This window comes from Polypterus senegalus, chromosome 8 (assembly GCF_016835505.1).
Source record: "Polypterus senegalus isolate Bchr_013 chromosome 8, ASM1683550v1, whole genome shotgun sequence".
Classification (NCBI taxonomy): Eukaryota; Metazoa; Chordata; class Cladistia; order Polypteriformes; family Polypteridae; genus Polypterus; species Polypterus senegalus.
Window position 1 is genome coordinate 173,730,571 of NC_053161.1, and position 19,568 is coordinate 173,750,138.

At 40.3% G+C, this 19,568-nt stretch overlaps 1 protein-coding gene across 1 annotated transcript in view; it reads left to right on the forward strand.

The window, feature by feature from the left end:
- The window catches only part of LOC120534711 (zinc finger protein 420-like), a 57,035-nt gene that overhangs the window by 12,892 nt on the left and 24,575 nt on the right, over positions 1–19,568 (forward strand). Inside the window, 2 exon segments of the mRNA XM_039762297.1 lie at positions 8,249–9,116; positions 9,834–9,849. Of these exon segments, the coding sequence (XP_039618231.1) occupies positions 8,249–9,116; positions 9,834–9,849 (884 nt within the window).

A 19,568-nucleotide genomic window follows, 5' to 3' on the forward strand; every position in this document is an offset into this window, starting at 1 on the left:
TTCAGATCCACATCCCTGACGTGGCTTTATAACTACACTGAAATTAGCCACATATTGTTTATTAGTTTAAGGCATCTGATTGTAATTAACCAGTAACAATATAGTGGTCCACGGAATGGTCAAACTATTCTAAATACAATAGCTGCTTTAGCATTGTTACTCTCACTGCACCTTCTTATTCTTTTTTCAGCTGCTTCCGTTAGGGGTTGCCACAGTGGATCATCTTTTTCCATATTACTCTCACTTCACCAGTATTTATATCACTGTATCTGAGTGGGGAATCAAAGATCTACAGAAGCTGACAAAGAGAATTATCAGTATACAGCATCAAGCACACGCTGCCTCAGCCATGCTGTCTATTGAACTGCTCTCACACGGCAAACATTTTAAAGCCTTTCCTGTACGGACCTCGCGATTCAGAAACAGTTTTATCCCAAGAACTATAAACTCACTCAATCAGTCCAAGTGCTCCTTGTAGAACTGTTTGTACTTATAAGTACAATCACCTCACTGTACACTTGCACTACAGTTATAATATTGCACAACCTGAGGCACTTCATAAAGCGTGTATTTACATATGATGACGATATCATTTTTAAGATTAAATGCAGCATAATATGTTTGTTATATTATACAGATAAAACTTTAACTTCATTTAAGTAATCTATATTGTTAATAATTAAACATGCCAGGACACAGTGCCGCAGTGCTAGCGAGGAGCTTGCGCTCCATTCATGGATTGTTCTGCCTTGTGCTTTATTCTTGCTTGTGTAGGCGTGACACTGGAAGGATAGATGGATAGAATAATTAAACACGTACTACGAAGATATTTCAATGTTCCTTAAAAGTTTTGAAGAATCAGCATTCTAAGCTTACAGATGGCTTAACGTCTATTGCAAAGCTGATTGTGTGGCGATTGGTTATTTTGAGAAAGAAAAGTAACCAGTATCTTTGAAGCATTTTAAAAGTAAACAGCCAATGTCTCAATGGCAAATGTAAATAGCAATGGTGATGGGGGTCATCCTTGTCAAGTACTGCGTTTTTCTATGAAGTAGTCTGAAATAATGTTGACGGGTATAATGTAGTTAGATCCATGCACATTTGTTTGGTCCAAACCCAAATTTGTACAATGTGGTGAATAGGAAGTCCCATTCATCTATGTCAAATGGTTTTCTGTATCCAAAGATAGTAAGATCTCTGGGGTGTTGAATTTAAAGGATGAATATATTGCATTAAAGAAACATCGAAGATTAGAAGCTAAGTGTCTGCCTTTAGTAAATCTGGTTTGTCCTAGTTATATTACAGAAGGAAGCACTTTCTCAATCCTTCTAGCTAGAACTTTGTAGCGTATGTTAATGTCATTATTCAGAAGTGATATTGGTCTACATGATGCTCGTTGTAGTAGCTCCTTGTTTTTCTTTGGAAATGAATGCTTGGTGAAAAGTTTGACATAGAATTGTGTTGTCTTTAGCTTCTGTAAACATTTCTAATAACATTGGATCTTACGTATTTAATAATTTTTTGTATAAAATTCCACTGGGGAGCTGTCGTGGCCGGCTGCTTTCCCACTTTGAATTGAGTTTATAGCATTCAGTAATTCTGAGAGTGTCAAAGGTTTATCCACTTCCACAGCACTAAGGCTATCTAGCTGAGGTATCTGTAATGAGTCAAAGAATTCATTAGATTGTGTCTTATTTTCTTTAGACTGAGTAGTCTGGCACTTGGCAGCCCCCCATCAAAGCATTCATGGACAACTTGAATGTCACCACTACATCAGTGCCTGGTGATTCCTCCAGGGCCTAGAAAAGCCCATCTTCTGGGCAAGAATGAGATTCAAGCCAGCAAATCCAGGGTAATGGTGCTGAAGAAGGGAAAGGTGGTGGACACGTTTTGCTCTTTTGTGGACAGCATTGCAATACCATACATTACAGTGAAACCAGCTTCCACTACTCTTTCCCATAACTTCATGCTGTGGCTCGTCAATTTGATTCCCCTGTAGTTACTGCAGTCTTGCACATCCCCCTTATTTTTAAATATCGGTACCAGTACACTTTTTCTCCACTCTTCAGGCATCCTCTCACTTTCCAAGATCCCATTAAACAATCTTGTTAAAACTCCACTGCCATCTCTCCTAAACACCTCTATGCTTCCATAGGTATGTCATCTGGACCAACAGCCTTTCCATTTTTCATCCTCTTCATAGCTGTCCTTACTTCCTCCTTGCTAATCCGTTGCACTTCCTGATTCACTATCTCCACATCATCCAACCTCTTCTCTCTTGTTCTCTTCATTCATCAGCCTCTCAATGTTCTCTTTCCATCTGCTCAACACACTGTCCTCGCTTGTGAGTATGTTTCCATCTTTATCCTTTATCACCCTAACCTGCTGCATCTCTTTCCCAGCTCGGTCCCTCTGTCTAGCCAATTGGTACAGGTCCTTTTCTCCCTCCTTAGTGTCCAACCTGTCATACAACTCATCATAAGCCTTTTCTTTAGCCTTCGCCACCTCTCTCTTCACCTTGCGCCTTATCTCCTTGTACTCTTGTCTACTTTCTGCATCTCTCTGACTATCCCACTTCTTCTTTGCCATCCTCTTCCTCTGTATACTCTCCTGTATTTCCTCATTCCACCACCAGGTTTCCTTTTCCTCCTTCCTTTTTCCAGATGTCACACCAAGCACCCTTCTTGCTGTCACCCTTACTACATCTGCTGTAGTTTCCCAGCTGTCTGGTAACTCTTCACTGCCACCCAGTGCCTGTCTCACCTCCTCCCTAAACTCCACCTTGCAGTCTTCCTTTTTCAACTTCCACCATTTGATCCTTGGCTCTGCCCTCACTCTCTTCCTCTTTTTAATCTCCAACCTCATCCTACAGACCACCATCCTATGCTGCTTAACTACACTTTCCCCTGCCACCACTTTGCTGTCTTCAATCTCCTTCAGATCAACTCTTCTGCATAGGATGTAATCCAGCTGTGTGCATCTTCCTCCACTCTTGTATGTTCCTTCCTCTTCTTAAAATACATATTCACCACAGCCATGTCCATTCTTTTGGCGAAATCCACTCTCCTCTGACCTTCTTCATTCCTCTCCTTGACATCAACTCCTCGTCTCCACTGTTCTCTTCACCAACATGCCCATCGAAATCCGCTTAATTCACCACTTTCTGTCCCTTGGGCACACTGTTCATCACTTCATCCAACTCACTCCAAAAATCTTCTTTCTCACCCATTGCACACCCAACTTGTGGTGCATATGCACTAACAGCATTCATCATCACACCTCCAATTTCCAGCTTCATAATCATTACTCTGCCTGACACTCTTTTCACCTCCAAAACACTCTTGACATACTGTTCCTTCAGAATAACTCCTACCCCATTTCTCCTCCCATCCACACCATGATAGAAAAATTTGAATCCACCTCCGATCCACCTGACCTTACTCCCCTTCCATTTAGTCTCTTGCACGCACAATATATCAACCTTCCTTCTCTCCATCATATCTGCTAACTCTCTTCTCTTACCGGTCATACTGCCAACATTCAAAGTTCCTACCCTCAGTTCCAGTCTCTTTACTTTCCTCCTCTCCTCCTGCCTCTGGACATGTCTCCCCCCTCTTCTTCTCCTCCGGCCAACAGTAGCCTATTTTCCGCCAGCACCCTGTTGGCTAACAGTACTGGTGGCAGTCGTTGTTAACCCTGGGCTTGACCGATCCGGTATGGAAATTTGTCCGGGCTTCGGACTGGCACAAAGAAACACACTGGTTTGTGCATCCACAAATAATCAACATTATTTTATCTTGAAAAGACAAGCCCTACTACTTTCACATCTTTGAGACTGTCCTTTTCCATTTGCATTGTATGTATGATTGCAAAGATTTGCCTTATGCTTCACAATATTAAGGAATTTCCAGCCAATGTGGGAATTATGAAACACTAACCAAAGACATTTTATTTCGGAATGATGTATTGATGATGTGTGCGAGGTTGACACCCCATCCAAGGTTGGATCCAGTCTTGCTGCCAGTGCAGCTATGATAGGCAGCAACTCCCAGCAATCCTGAACTGGATTTGCTGCTCAGAAAATGGATGGTTGGACAGACAACGTCAGCCATACTCATAACACCCAGAAGATGAATGAGAAATTCCTGTATGTTAATTGTGGCTTTGTATGTGCTGCATTACAAAAGTGAATAATCTCCATATTCACTTAGCTAATTCTATGAAGGCAGAAAAGTGCCAATAATGAAGGTGCAGGAGGATGTCCCCACATTAATAAGTTAAACAATGGAGGACTTTTAAGTGATGGAGGGATAACCGCAACTCCTCTCCAAAATTCAAGCCCTGGGACTTAAACATAGAACAAAACATTTTGCTTCTGTAAATGATCTGGTGGTCTTCTACAACTTACAAAATTCTTACCATTTTTTGTGAAACATGAGAGCTATTAACTAAAACATTTATTAAGTATGCCTGTAAAGGTGAAGGGCAATGCTATTGTGTGAGGGGAATAGAGATTTCAGTTTTTTGTGATAAATTTGCAAACCTTTCTGATAATGTTTGCACATTGATATGGGGTACTGAGTATAGATTGATGGGGGAAACATGCAAATTTAATCATTTAAAATTAAATCTACAGCACAGTAAAATGTGCAGGAAGTGAAGGGGTCGCAATTCTTTATGAATTCTCTGGGTGTGTGCTTTGTATGTGGGGCTGACAGGCATCACAATGAGTATTGTTATTGTGCACTAATAATATATTTGTTTTTTAAATAATATTTTTAAAGTCTGCCCAAATGCATTATTCAGGTGTGGGAATTTTCAATTTTATGCTTTCATGTTTTTGCCCACTCCTTGTGGCACTTACCCATAAGGCAGTTTATGCTCATTGTTATTGGACGAAATGTAACAATTCAATGCATTTGCTCTTCAACAAGCAGATATGGAAGAGAATGAAAAAGAGGCGCTTTACAGATAGGCATGCAGTGCTGAATATTTTATAATGTATAGGGTAGTTAAAATCATAGCTATTGACATATATAAATAAAAGTTATGCCATAGACAAATGGATTAATCCTACAGCCCCACTGTGCTGACCAGGTTAGCCATAGAAAACTAGTCTAAGATGAGGTGTCAACATAAAACAATCCATGAATGGCTCTCCCCACTCAATTACAGAGATTCTTGATAAAAACAGGAATATTGTGCCTCATGCCTCGTTCCAGATTGGGGCACAGTGATCACTGACGAATGCATGGTGGCCAGGTGGATCACAAAGACTGTCCAAGCATAATCTGACAAAGAAGCATTGAACCACTTTGCGAGATCTCCGAGGAAGGATGAAGGTTGAGTGAAGTGACAGTTGGATATGAGCAAGAGTGGAATAGATCCATGTGTACTAGACCTTGGTGGAGACATCTGGCCTCTGACCCATGGAATGTTGCTCCTGTAATATGGGGTATGAACTAGAGCTTATAGTCGAGGTTGAAAATCTAGGCAAGAAGTAGTGGGACTCCTCTGTAAATAGGAGAGTGGGTACTGATGTAGACCTCTGCTGAGTGCCTTACAGTTTGAGTTTCTGCCAGAGGATTAGAAAATCTAAAAAAATCTTAATGAGAATTCAACTTCCATACAGGAGAACCTTCATCATTGTTTGTGTGAGTGTACATGAACCAAGGAAATGTTTAAGGTATATGGATTTTTAAGAGACTTTGGATTCAGTGCTGAAAAAGAGTTACCACCTACTTGCTGTGTAGACCTAATAGGAGACTTCAACAGTCTTCTGGGGAATAATCGAGGTACATGGTAAGAATAGGAGGAGTGATCTGTATGGTTTCTACTGAAGTGGTGAATTATTTGACTTCTGCTCTGGTTAAAGATTATCTTAACAGGCACATTATTTGTTACCAGCATACCTTGGGTCAAGGGTCAGTGATTGACTGAGGTTGCATTGTCTATTCTGTATCCAAATGTTGTCTACTCTGAGGTCAAATGTTCTGTACATTTGGATAAACCGAAAAGAGCTGAGGTGTCAAGTGATCACCACTTGGTGCTGAGCTGACTCAGGTGGATGTCCCAGATTTTCAGGAAGAGTTCATCTGCACATGAGCTTCTCCTGTATTGTGGCTAATCAATGTGATTAGCATAAATTGTGACACTACACACCCATTAACCTTGTAATGGAGAGTGTGAATATCACCAGTGTGTCACAAAGCTAACCAAGCCTTATTTCCACTGCCACTCCCCATCCAGAACAGACACAAATAACCACACTAATCCAATGCCTCTCATCTCCAGATTTTTCTCTCAATGCTCATTAACACTTTGTTAGTTCCTTGGTTTTGCGTTGCTGATTGAAATAAGTCATTTTGACATGTGTCAAATAGATTTGGTGTGGGGAAATGTCAGATCAGATTCTGATCATTAAAGTTGCATTTCACATGTTTGGTATGGTTCTCTGTTTTATACATGAAACTGAAGTTTACAACTTTTCACCTCTGTTGGTTAAATAAAATAAGAACAAGATATAATTTTAAATATTTTACGAGCATAATGACAAAATGATGATGCAGTTGTGTAATTTAGTTAGTGCTGGGCGGTATACCAGTTCATACCGAAAACTTTTTTATTTTTGTTATGATATGGATTTTTCTTATACCACAACACCAGTTTAAATAGATTAAACAACGTTCAGAACATGGCGCAGGGGGACCTTTTTCACTGCTACACCACCAAACAGGCAGGAAATAGAGTACATGCAGTAGTGGAGGTATTGCGCGGTGAAAATGGACAGAGAACATTCCGAAACTGAAACTGTAGCAGACGATAAAGTTGAACATGATGACACAGAAAAACTTTTGCTGAAAAAAGGAGTCACGTCTGTTTGCCTTAATGATGGTTCAGCTGGTAAAGATTTCATCACCAAGTTGCACTTGTTTTATTTTATTTTTATTTGGCGAGTACTGTGTAATGCACCTGGGCTTGAAGTAATAATATTATTACTGGAAGTTGCACTATTTATTTTATTGTTATTTATTAGTTTAAATATCCATCCACCCATTATCCAACCTGTTATATCCTAACTACAGGGTCACGGGAGGGTCTGCTGAAGCCAATCCCAGCCAAGACAGGGTGCAAGGCAGGAAACAAACCCCCGGCAGGTTGCCAGCCCACCGCAGGGCGTACACACACACACACACACACTCATCAAGCACATACTACGAACAATTTAGAATCACCAATGCACCTAACCTGCATGTCTTTGGACTGTGGGAGAACACCGATGCAGACATGGGGAGAACATGCAAACTCCATGCAGTGAGGACCCAGGAAGTGAACCCGGGTCTCCTAACGGCGAGGCAGCAGCACTACCCACCGTGCCGCCCAGTTTAAATATTATGCAGTTTAATGATGGTAAACTTGTTTAAAAAGTCACTTTAACGTGTCAGTGGACAGAGATTGTTAACATTAACAGAAAGTGTAGTTCGTTTACAAAAAATATTTACTATTTATTCCTTTTCTAAGACATGTTCAATACATCATTTGACAAGCACCTCTGAATATTTTCCTAAGTCTAAATGCCTTTTTTGGATGGTTGAAAATATGTTGTCAAATTTTTATCTTAAGTTGTTTGTAAAATTTGTTCAGTAAGAAGATTCTTTACTTTGGCTACAACTGTCATGCAGTGCGATTCCTTCTCTTCATTAGTGCCACCCCCTTGAAAACTATCACTTTATGGGGTCAAGTAAACTTGTATTAATACTTGTGTGCACATTAAAATATTTTTTTGTACAATTTTCATGACAGTGGAGTAGGTTATTCTTAGCCAGTCTACTGCAGTAATTGTAGTGGAACATGTGGGTAACATCCACTCGTGCATGGGAAAAAAATACTGTTGAATACCGTGAAACCGGTATCATTTTGAAAAATATTGTGACATAAAATTTTGGTCATACCGCCCAGCACTAAATTTAATTAAATAAATGTGACCAGTAGTCAATTGGATCTCCCACGCAAATTATTTTCTTTAGTTTACTTATTTCATCTTCTTTTGTTAAGTGATTGTGCTCATGTACTGTGTCGTCGTAATACACAAATGAAAATTATAAAATTAAATGGGTTTCCTTTTGCAACCTATGTTTTACAGTTGCTAATGGTTATGAAAGGTTGTTCACAATTTCATCCAACTTTTAATGTTGCAGCTTAAAGAATGAAACTTTATTTATTTATTTATTTTTTAAACTTCATGCAGGAGACACGCATCAGTGCTATTCTGAATGTGGCAAACAGTTCAACTCCCGGGGATATCTTCAGATACAGCAAAGAAGTCACAGAGGAGAGAAGCCTTACTGCTGTTCTGAATGTGGCAAGAAGTTTTTGAAAAAGAACGATTTTCAAAGCCACCAAAAAATTCACACAGGAGAGAAACCTTATTGCTGTTCTGAATGTGGCAAGCGGTTTCTAAACAAGACTTTACTTCATAGGCACCAAAGAATTCACACAGGAGAGAAACCTTATTGCTGTTCTCAATGTGGCAAGCAGTTTTCGCAAAAATGGAATCTTCAGATCCACCAAAGAATTCACACAGGAGAGAAGCTTTATTGCTGTTCTGAATGTGACAAATGCTTTTCAGAAAAGCGCATTCTTCTGAGACACCAAACAATTCACACAGGAGAGAGTCCTTATTGCTGTTCTGAATGTGGGAAACGCTTTCTAAACAGGAGTTCACTTCAAAGACACCAAAGAATTCATACAGGAGAGAGACCTTATTGCTGTTCTGAATGTGGCAAGCATTTTTTGCACAAATGGGATGTTCAGATCCACCAAAGAATTCACACGGGAGAAAAGCCTTATTGCTGTTCTGAATGTGGTAAACAATTCACGTCCAAAGGATATCTTGAGATACACAAAAGAATTCACACAGGAAAGAAGCCTTACTGCTGTTCTGATTGTGACAAGAGTTTTTTGCAAATGAGCCATCTTCAAAGCCACCAAAGAATTCATATGGGAGAAAAGCCTTATTGCTGTTCTGAATGTGGCAAACAGTTTTTAAAAAAGAGCTCTCTTTTGACCCACCAAAAAAAACATAATTGAGAGAAGCCATATTGCTTTCTGAATGTGTAAGTACTTATTGTTAAAGGGTAAACTTCAGAGCCAAAAATAAATTAACAGTGACCTCACCACAGTGGAACAGACGAGCACCCAAGCATACCGTGAGTAAAAAAAAGAGAGAACCTGACAGTCCAGTGTTCATGTAAAGATAAAGACGAGACCAAGTACTGCTAATTCTGTAGAGCTGGACATCACCCACATATGAACAGAGACAACCAGAGAAATATTTACCAGAAGTGGAATGTCCTGAGAAGTAAGCGATTCTCAAACAGTGCAATGCTAACAGTAAAGCAAGGAAGGAGGAGTTGAGAAAGGAAGGGATAGAGGTACAGCAGATTGAACGTGACAACAAAATTTTACACTTAATAGAAATCGCCAAAATAAATAAAATGCACAAGAGAAGATCACCCCAGTGGATAAAGAAGAGGGGCAGTGAGAAATCAACAGGAAAACCAGCATGCAGTCACAGAAAAAAGTAAAGTAGCATAAGAGAACACTAAACCAGAAGAAATGACACAATCAAGAGATGACAGTCATTCAGGAACTTAAAGAAGAACTTATGGACTTAACAGATAGGTGTAGGGAAATCAATAAAAAGAGACAAGTGAACAAGAATAACAAATCATCTTACTGGATAGAGGTGGAAATCGCTAGAGGTCTGTCGATTTGATATTGCAAGGATTTTTTGTCTGCCGATTAAACATGTATTGTGATTTTTTTTATAGTATGGTGATGGTCTATGTAATGTGATTCAATATTTTAATTTATTGCCGATTCTTTAATTGAAATGAGAATTTGTCTCCAACTTGACATTTTGAAGTCTTGATGAGTAATGCAACTAAATGTTATAGTTTAAAATGTTTTTGAGTCAACAAGTAAACTTTATAACTGCATCCCTATCAATAAAAGGTATGGAATCAAGAAATTTTCTAACATGTTATGTGCACTGCTCTGTTGGGTTGGCACATCAGTAATCAGCCTGTGCTGTGGAACATCTGACCAGTTCTTCTTTTACCACAAAGCCTGAAGGCCTTGGTTGCTTCTGTGGAAAGTCCCAGTGACACGTCGTCTTCTTCCTAGGAGCCACACAACTGCTGGTACTTTTGAGTGCTCACTGAGCTGCCAAGTTTATTGTCTGTGCATATCATTTAAACACGAGGAAAGCCCACCACCCTGAGCTGTAGCAAGCATATTCAACATATTGTTGGTGACTAACACCAGCTCTTTTACAGTTCCCCATTCCTCAGTGACATTGCAAAGTAGCTTGGCCATGTTAGCCCCGGTGTGACTATCATATGACCGTTTGTAGGACATAAGATAAACACCATTTTTTAATTTTCTGATGCGATGTTGCTGTAACAAAGCCTGCTGTGGCTCTTGAGGTTAATGAATCACATGTCAGTGCAACTCTTTCTGCTTTCCAGAGTAATTACTTTAATTCTTGTTTTTTTCAGGAACTGCTCTATCTGAGATAGTGTTGTGATGGAATAATGCAGCACACATACACTGGGATTAATGAAGGAGAGGGATGTTCACTCTAATAACTCTGAGGTGGTAAACGGGTATGGAGAGCACCAGTGGGTCAAAGCCAATCCCTACAAAAGATGGAGGTATTCATGGTTGAGGGGGACCCAGTCATTAGGTGATTGAGGTGAAGGTTTCCTCCAGAGACAGAGAGCCTCTCATGGAGTGTTGTCTTCTGTGTACACAGGTGCGGGGAACACTCTGAAAGGGTGGAAAGGTTTCTGGCTGCACTGGGTTGCGGAGGTGGGCAGGGGAAGGGCTTTCAATCCGGTTGTCCATTTACATGTGTGAACAAATTAAATATGTATGGGCAGACTGTTACTTCTTCAATCCAAATTTAAAGGATGTGATAAAGGCACTATATTGCGCCCGACACGGCACAGACTGACCCAGAGGCACGTGTTAACACACAAAGACTTTTTATTTTTCTTCACCTGTGGGGCACGTCTTCCCCGTGAACCCGACAGGCACTAGATAGTCCCAAAAGCACTTAACTCCACACCAGCAAGTCTCCACCTTGCACCACCACTCCTCCCAGGCAACCTCGTCCTCTTCCTCCCAATTCTGTCTCTGAGTGGTGGTTGCTGGTTCCTTTTATGGCCCTCCCCGAAGTGCTCCTGGTGCTTGCTCACCTGTTGCCAATTGCACTCCCGGGTGGGGCCAAAGGTTAGTCCAGCTGGGCTCCTTGATCCATGCCGTGCTCCCTGGCGGCCACCGCAGATCCCCACAGGGTTGTGGAGAACTCCATCTCCCAGAAAACCCTGCGGGAGACTGATGCACCATCATCCACCAGGGGGGCTGCCACCAAGCGTCCTGGGGGAGGTACTGAGGAGCCCATGGCTGCTCCCCCAGAACATAAGCAGAAGGGGCGGCCCAGTCGTCTGCCACAAGAGTTAGTGGTCAAGTTCAGGAGCAGAACTGGCAACGTGCTCTTCTTCTGCCACATACCAGTAATAGGTAAAAAATGGAGGAGATTTAGAAGGCTCAGCACTGAAATTTTGGTTTAGGAAAGATGGACATGGAATTATGGGCCATTTGGTCTCCTCCTTGAACAGATATGACCTCTCCTGCCATGACAGTTACATTTGAATAGGAGGGGCACTAAGGTATTGGGGATGCATTAGAGTAGGTTAGTCGAGGATTTGCCCCCAAGCCAGGTTTTGAGGTGTACATGAAGGGACAGACAGTAAATACAAGTACATGTTACCAGCAGTAATTTGACTAAAATACATGTGAATGTAGGAAACTAGAGTTACTTTCATTAACGGAGAATGTTCTTCAGGGAAGTTTCTAGAGTTGAGGACCTGTGTGCAGGCTTGAATACACACGCAGCGAAAGCAAAAGAAAAGGTGCACAACAATGCTGACTTAGACCATTTGAACACTCAAGACGAGAACAGGCCATTCATCCCATGAACTCACCGATTCTATCCACGTAATTCTTCTAAAAAAAAAAAAAAATTTTTTTAAATCATCAACTTAAGGTTAGACAGTCCCTAAAGTCTTACTATCTACCACACTACTTGGTCGCTTATTCCAGGTTTCTGTGGTTCTCTGTATTAGGAAAAACTTTAAATGTTTTTGTGAAATTTACCCTTCACAAGTTTTCAACTCCCCCCCAAGTGTGTTCTTGATGAACTCGTTTTAAAATAACTGCCTCGATCCACTGTACTAATTCCCTTCATAATTTTAAACATTTTAGTCTTGTCACCTCTGAATCTTCTTTTGCTTAAACTGTAAAGACTCAGCTCTTTTAATTTTTCCTCATAACTAATCCCATGCATTTGCATAATCAGACTAGTTCTTATCTGGACCTTTTCTTGTGCTGCTGTGTACTTTTTGTTGCCTGGAGACCAAAACTGCACACAGGACTCCAGATGAAGCCTCACCAGTGTGTTATAAAGCTTGAGCAGAACCTCCTGTGACTTGTACGCTACACTTCAAGGCGTTGTATAACCTGACATTCTTTTAGTCTTCTTAATGGCTTCTGAACACTGTTGGGAAGTCGATAACTTAGAGTCCACTACGACTCCTAAATCCTTGTTTTAAGGTATCATTTTTTATTTTCAGACCTCAAACCTTATATATATATATATATATATATACACACACTTGATTCCTCCTCGATCGTGGGGGTTGTGTTCCAGACCCCCCCGCGATAGGTGAAAATCCGCGAAGTTAAAACCATATGTTTATATGGTTATTTTTATATATTTTAAGCCCTTATAAACTTTCCCACACTCTTAACATTTCCTGCACAGTTCTACAGAATACATCCTTTATATTCTCTTAGATAGTAGGTAAGATTCATTGAAATTATGTATTTAAACACACTGTTTATATGCTACTAGCCAACCCGCGGTGTACCATACGCCGCATAATCAGGCCGGTTTTTTAATGATTTTTAAGCAGAGGGAGAAAATTAACATTTGAAAAATCGGTAATGTAATAAATCAGCAAGAAAAGCAACATTGTAACAATGCACGGAACGAAGCAACACACAATCGTCTGAAGTGACTGAAAACTGGCGGACCGTCCTCGCGCCTTCTCCTGCCAGACGGAGGGATGGGGGTGCACGGCACGGAGTGTGGAATGGGAGGAGAGGAGAATGACGTCCATTCAGCTCCGTCCGTCATGCTAGTCTGCTGATTTCTCGTTCAGTATGCACTGCCCGCTCATGTGCCCACTTCCAACTCGTCACTTGAATAGCCGTCTTTACACAGTCCAGATGTACCTGCGACTGACGTAGACTTTTCATTGCTCTGTGCGGTTTTGGCTGCTATTCTATATATCCACCAAGACACCCGACCACGGTAGTAGCGAGGTGGGTGTGTACAAAGGGTTGGGACGCAACCAGTGGGAGTGTATGAGTCGCACTTAGTGGAACTTAGTTTGCAGCCCGAATGGGGCTCAACGGCTTACCCACGCCGGGTAGACACATGCTGAATGTCATGCATAATTATTTATTGAATGCTAAACACTTCTGGAAAGACACGGTTGTCTAAAACAGGTTGGTGTGAGAATACAACAGTAAGCAAATGAAAAGATGGAACTCTGGAGGGAGCAAAATACAACACAATAGTGAACCCGCGGCTTAACAAACGCCGCATAATTATTTAATGATGGTTGAACACTTCTGGAAAGACACAGTTGTCTAAAAAGGGAGGGTTTGAGGATACAACAGAATGAGAATGAAAAGATGGAACTCTCGACTTTTCATTGCTCTGTGTGGTTTTGGCTGCCTTTCTATATATAATCCACCAAGACACCCGATCACGGTAGTAGCGAGGTGGGAGGGGGGTGTGAACAAAGTGCAGGAGCATCTAAGACGACGCATGTTTGTCGCTGAAGCGAATTGCTGCATGTAGCATGTAAAATAGTTTGCTATGGTGCAGTCAACGTAGCTCGGAGGTGCATGACATGCACATGACATTAACCTGATCTGCACTGCATGTGGCCTCTACGACAGACAAATATAATAAATGACGCCATTTTTTTCTGTGTCGTCGCATCCGAGTTGGCGGGCGTGGCCCTGTGAGTTGTCGTATCCAATAATCTTGGAGTTTGTGGGCGTGGCTCTTTCCTGAGTGAATCCACGCCTCTTCCGGCGTGCTTTCCATGGTTGTCTTGCCTTAGTGAATTATATATATAGATGCACAAACATACGTAAAGTATATCATTGAGGAGTTTTATTTAATACATAACAGTTTTAAACACATTGTAATAATGCATATTTTAACAAAATTTATATTTACTATATATACAGTAATGCACTCGTTTTACTTACCCAGTTATATTAGATATATTAAGTAGAAGCAGTAGCAGGAGCAGATCATTTTGGAGACATAACAAAGGGCTTGACTACGCACAAAGATAAACAAAAAAGTTAACTCTTTACACAGCGAAACACGTTGATGCTGAATGAGTGAGATGAGAGGAGATGTTGGCTAATGCAAAGCAGAATCGAATGCTGCTCTCCATCGCTGAGCCAAACAGCACCCTGGAACTTAACCACGTGATTGGGTAGCTTCTCAGCCATCCGCCAATAGCGTCCCTTGTATGAAATCAACTGGGCAAACCAACTGAGGAAGCATGTACCAGATGTAAAAAGTCCCATTGTCCGCAGATATTCGCGAACCAGCGAAAAATCTGCTGGTTTATATATAAGTAGTTGCGTTTTCCTAAAATTACCGAAGTTCAGCAGCTTCAACTCAAAAAATGGGATTCAACAAAAGCCTGACGCGCAGAAATGATTCCACAGACAAAATATCTTTGTTTTTAAAAATTTAGTTAAGTTTTAAAGTAAAACAGTTCACACAAAAAAAGAAAATTAAAATAGCAAAAAAGGAAAAAGTAATGTTAAGAAAAGTGCTTATTATCATACTGTTTCTCAGGTACAGTAAGAAGGTTCTATCTATTGCTAATAGGGGGGAAAAGACTATACCATAAATTATGACTATGAAAGAAATTTATATTCTATTAAAATTCAGCAAACATTACTATGAGTTTAACTTAAAACTTTAACTTTCTAAGATTGTCTCGTACACACACACACACACACACATATATATATATATATATATATACACACAATGAAAACAAAATAACTAATTAAATTAACACCAAATGAAACCAATACATTTCAACAGAAATCAAATCCTGATCAAACAAGTGCAAAGTATCTCCTAAACAAAATACATGTTCCATTAAAATAAATACTTTTTGTTATCCAAATTAACCTTTTCAAAATCATACAAATTTTACAAATGCATATTTACAATAACAATGGAGGACAAAGTATTATTAACGTTGTAACATACCTATAAGACAAGCAGCAAGGGGCACAGTCGACACACGCAGTGACAGGCGCTCTCTCAGTTTCCAGTAGCAAGCCAAACAATGTGCTAATAAGGCTGGATCTCCGTCAAATTGAACACTTTTAAAATCCATTTCTGCCGACCAAAAGTGATGGCAGAACCTCAAGATACATCAATGACCACATGATGTGATGTTTCTATGCAGTTTGAGACAGAATACACCATTTCAAAACTTAATAGCTTACACGAGACACAGAGTATTGAGAAGCGTCTTACCTGCAACGGCGTCATCCAGCTTTTCCCAGGAGTCTTCTGTTATGCGGCGTGTGGGCCCTTTGGGAGTTTCATTAATGCAAGCCCCTCCCCCCGCTTTAACAGGCAAACATGAAATATACAAAAGATACACTGATTGCATACATATTAAACAAAATTCACAATATACAAAACAAAAGCATTTCGGTATTAAAAAAATCCATAGTAATGTTCACAAAAATAAAACTGACACAGCCACACTGGCACATGCAGGTGACCCCACACAGCCTTGTAGTATTCGGCACAATAAAGCTACATGAAGCTGTCACCAGATGAGACCTATATAACTCCCGTTGACCACCACAATCTGGTTGGAAATAAATAAAAATGGAATCCATTGACATATGGAAGAAAACCAGTATACCCGTACAGGGCAGCAACTAACACTGGGACATCACACGGTACACTGAAATTTATGTTCATGGCCAGACAAAGACAAGTTAATTTGCCAGTCCACTAAACCTGTATATTTTTAAAAAGTGGGTGGCAAACAAAAAAGCAAAACAGCATCAGGAGACAAATGGAAACTACATGCACACCAATAAACAGGTGAAGGTTCAACTTTAGTCTGCTGGAGCTCTGATGCAGTAACACCAACCACAAATCGCTATTCACTCTACTAATATTATAAAAATAGGATAATGGAAAAAACTCCATGCAATTTTCCTTCCCAGCAGTGTAAATATATATGTGGTTCAAATTTAATTAAGCAGTATTTTTTTTCTGTTTGTTAATCAATTATTGTTTTAGACATTAGCCCGCGTTACTTTTTAAATACTGTACACACATTTTAATGGTGGAAGGACAGATTTCCCCAGTTATAAAGCTATCAGAGGACTAACACTGTGGCACATTGGTTTTCTCTCCCTTCATATTTGGATTTGTTCTCGGTTCTTATCGATTCTTGTCCACGGTTACCGACTCCAGTTTGTTTCTTTCTTTTAGTAATTACAAGCGTAAAGCCCGACTAACCCCCTCCCTGCTCTTTTAAACAGCTGAATGGTCACCAACTCCTCGAACCTCTTTGAACGGAACACCGTGATTGAATAAAGAAAAGCAGAAATCAAAGCTGCGTTTGTCTGTGAGGAATTGTCGTTTCCTCGAGTTCGCCGATCCTAGAAAGACACAAATAAAGGAATAAACAGAACGGAGTGAATAATAATAATAATAATAATAAATTTATTATTATTAAATAATTCCTCCCTTATAAGTAACATTTCTCGGACTGCCTTTTTCCATCTCCAAAATATTTCTAGACTTCATCCTGTTCTTACACAGCACAGTACTGAAGTACTGGTTAATGTCCGAGTCATCTCACGTATAAATTACTGCAATGCTATTCTATCTGGCATCCCACAAAACGTATCCATCGCTTACAGCTTCTTCAAAATTCTGTTGCCAGGATAATAACCTGCTGTTCTAAATCCACTGAACATATCACACCGATTCTCTCTCAACTTCACTGGCTCCCTGTTAACTACAGAATACAATACACAATACCGCTCTGAACATGTAAAGCTCTCCACAGCCTCACTGATCTCCTCCAGACTTACACTCCTCTCTCACTCAGATCCTCATCTGCAGCTCCACTTTCTGTACCACACATCAGACTCAGTGCTATGGGAGCTCGAGCGTCTCTCATTGTGCTCCTCAACTCGGGAATTCTCTTCCCTCTCATATACGTCAGCTCGATTCAATAACACATTTTAAAACTGCCCTCAAAACTTATCTTTTCAAACTGGCATACCAATTGTGAATTTTGCACGGTTACTGACAGTTATCTGTTTGTTTGCTAATTGTTACTTTTGCTTACTTTTTGATTTATCATTCTTTTGTTTTAATTTTACTAATGTTGTTTAATTTTATTGTAAGGTGACCTTGAGTGCTAAGAAAGGCGCCTATTAAATAAAATGTATTATTATTATTATTATTAATAATTAATTATTGAGATGAAAACTTGACCAATGTCTGAAAGTCAAAATAGTAAGACTGCAACTGGCAGTCTGGTCTTTCTTTTAACATTGAAATGATCCAGTCAATGACAAAAATAAACAATTTTATTATATACAAATTGGCTTAATAATTTCTGAAACATTTCACTCATTCCTCTCTCAATCGCTCTCTCTCTCTCTCACACACACAATGTGGTTACTTAAATATATACAGGATAGGATCTAAAATCCTTGAAACAGAACTGTCTTACAAAGCTTTTTCCTTGTGTTGCCACTCTGTAATTTGAGAGTTTTCAGTCTGGCAATATGGCACAGCCTTAGTTTGTGGAAGACAGACACAACTAAAGACATGAGCATGAAATGATGGTTGTCAATTTCAAACTGTGTTTCCTTAATGTGCTCCTTGAGAAAAAGCACACCATCTGAACCAATCTCAGCCCAAACAAACTGATTGATCAAAGATCCACTGACAGCATGTCCTAAAGTCGACTGTCCGATAACACACTCAGCTACTTTGACCACCTTGACTGTACCCTCTGAAGGAATCATCAGACCTCCTTTGTTTTTTATTGTGAGCGAGTGGTAGCTTTGATCATATGATGACGGTACAGCATCTGTTACCAAACTAGCAGAGCACACATCACAGGACAGCTTTCTCAAAATCCTGTCTAAGGGCTACCTCCCACTGCTTCCTCAGGTGGATTTCTTTGGGAAACCTTCAAAGTCTGAGAAATGTTAACAGCTAACAACAATCTACATAGTTAGTGACTAAATACGTTTAGCCAAAACGTTGTTTGGAGGCTCACTTGAGCACATAAATGCATAGCTTTGCTATCTTAGCCTGGTGTAGCTGAAATGAAGATTATGAAAACGGGATTTTCTAATGGCCAAATATAACCTAAACAATTGTTCAGCCTTACCTATGAAATGTAATCCCCGGGATCTGGTTTGGAGCGTACAGCGGTTTGTACAATCCCAAGCAGTGCATGCATGAGGCATCTTTATCCACTACTTCACGCCACAGCAGTGCCACTCGCAATATGGCGTCGACGTGTACGTTCGATGCTGCTGGTCATGCGGCGTCTAGCAATTCTATGGGTATGTGACACGTGACGTCATCCAGGACGACGGAAACCGAAGCCACACTAGCACCGCCTCGTAGTCTACTGTGCACGTAAGAAAAGGCTGCTATCAAGTTGTTTGAAACTGAGGCGGGAGACGAAGCAAGTTGTAATAATTCTTATCGTTGAGAGATAAAAGGTAAGTTCTCCGGCTTTGATGACGCTGCCGTTTGCATGTGTGAATTTGCATTTCTCCCAGTCAGATTTAGTTCACACGACGTAAATGAGAGTCGTACAGCGCGTCATTGAGACCACCATTGCCCATTCTTTGAACGACTACGCTTGGGGTGTACGTAGCCTAGGGGTGACCAACCTCACGCAGGGCCGGTTACGTCAAACAGTGTTAACGTTATGTGTGGACTGTATAAACTTAAGCGCAAATTTAATAAAAATAATTTTAACATACACTGGATTTCTCATTACAGTATTCAGAAAATTTTTGCAAGATAACACGCGGGCTTTATCAAAGTATAACGATATAATTAATTTTAAAAAGTGCAATTCATAATTCATGACGGTACCACGACAATGCGATGTCCTCCGGAAATTAGCAGGGCCTCTTCTAGAAAGTACCCAAATTGCAAGTATACTCTGAGTCTCGAAATAAAATAAGGGATCCTCTTAGAAGTCCTCTTAGTGGACAATATGACAAAGCCGCTCGAACGGGACACGTGGAACTCAAAAGCGGAGCCAAGGGCCGTCGCTCCACTTGCCTCCCCTAAACGCCACTCTTGG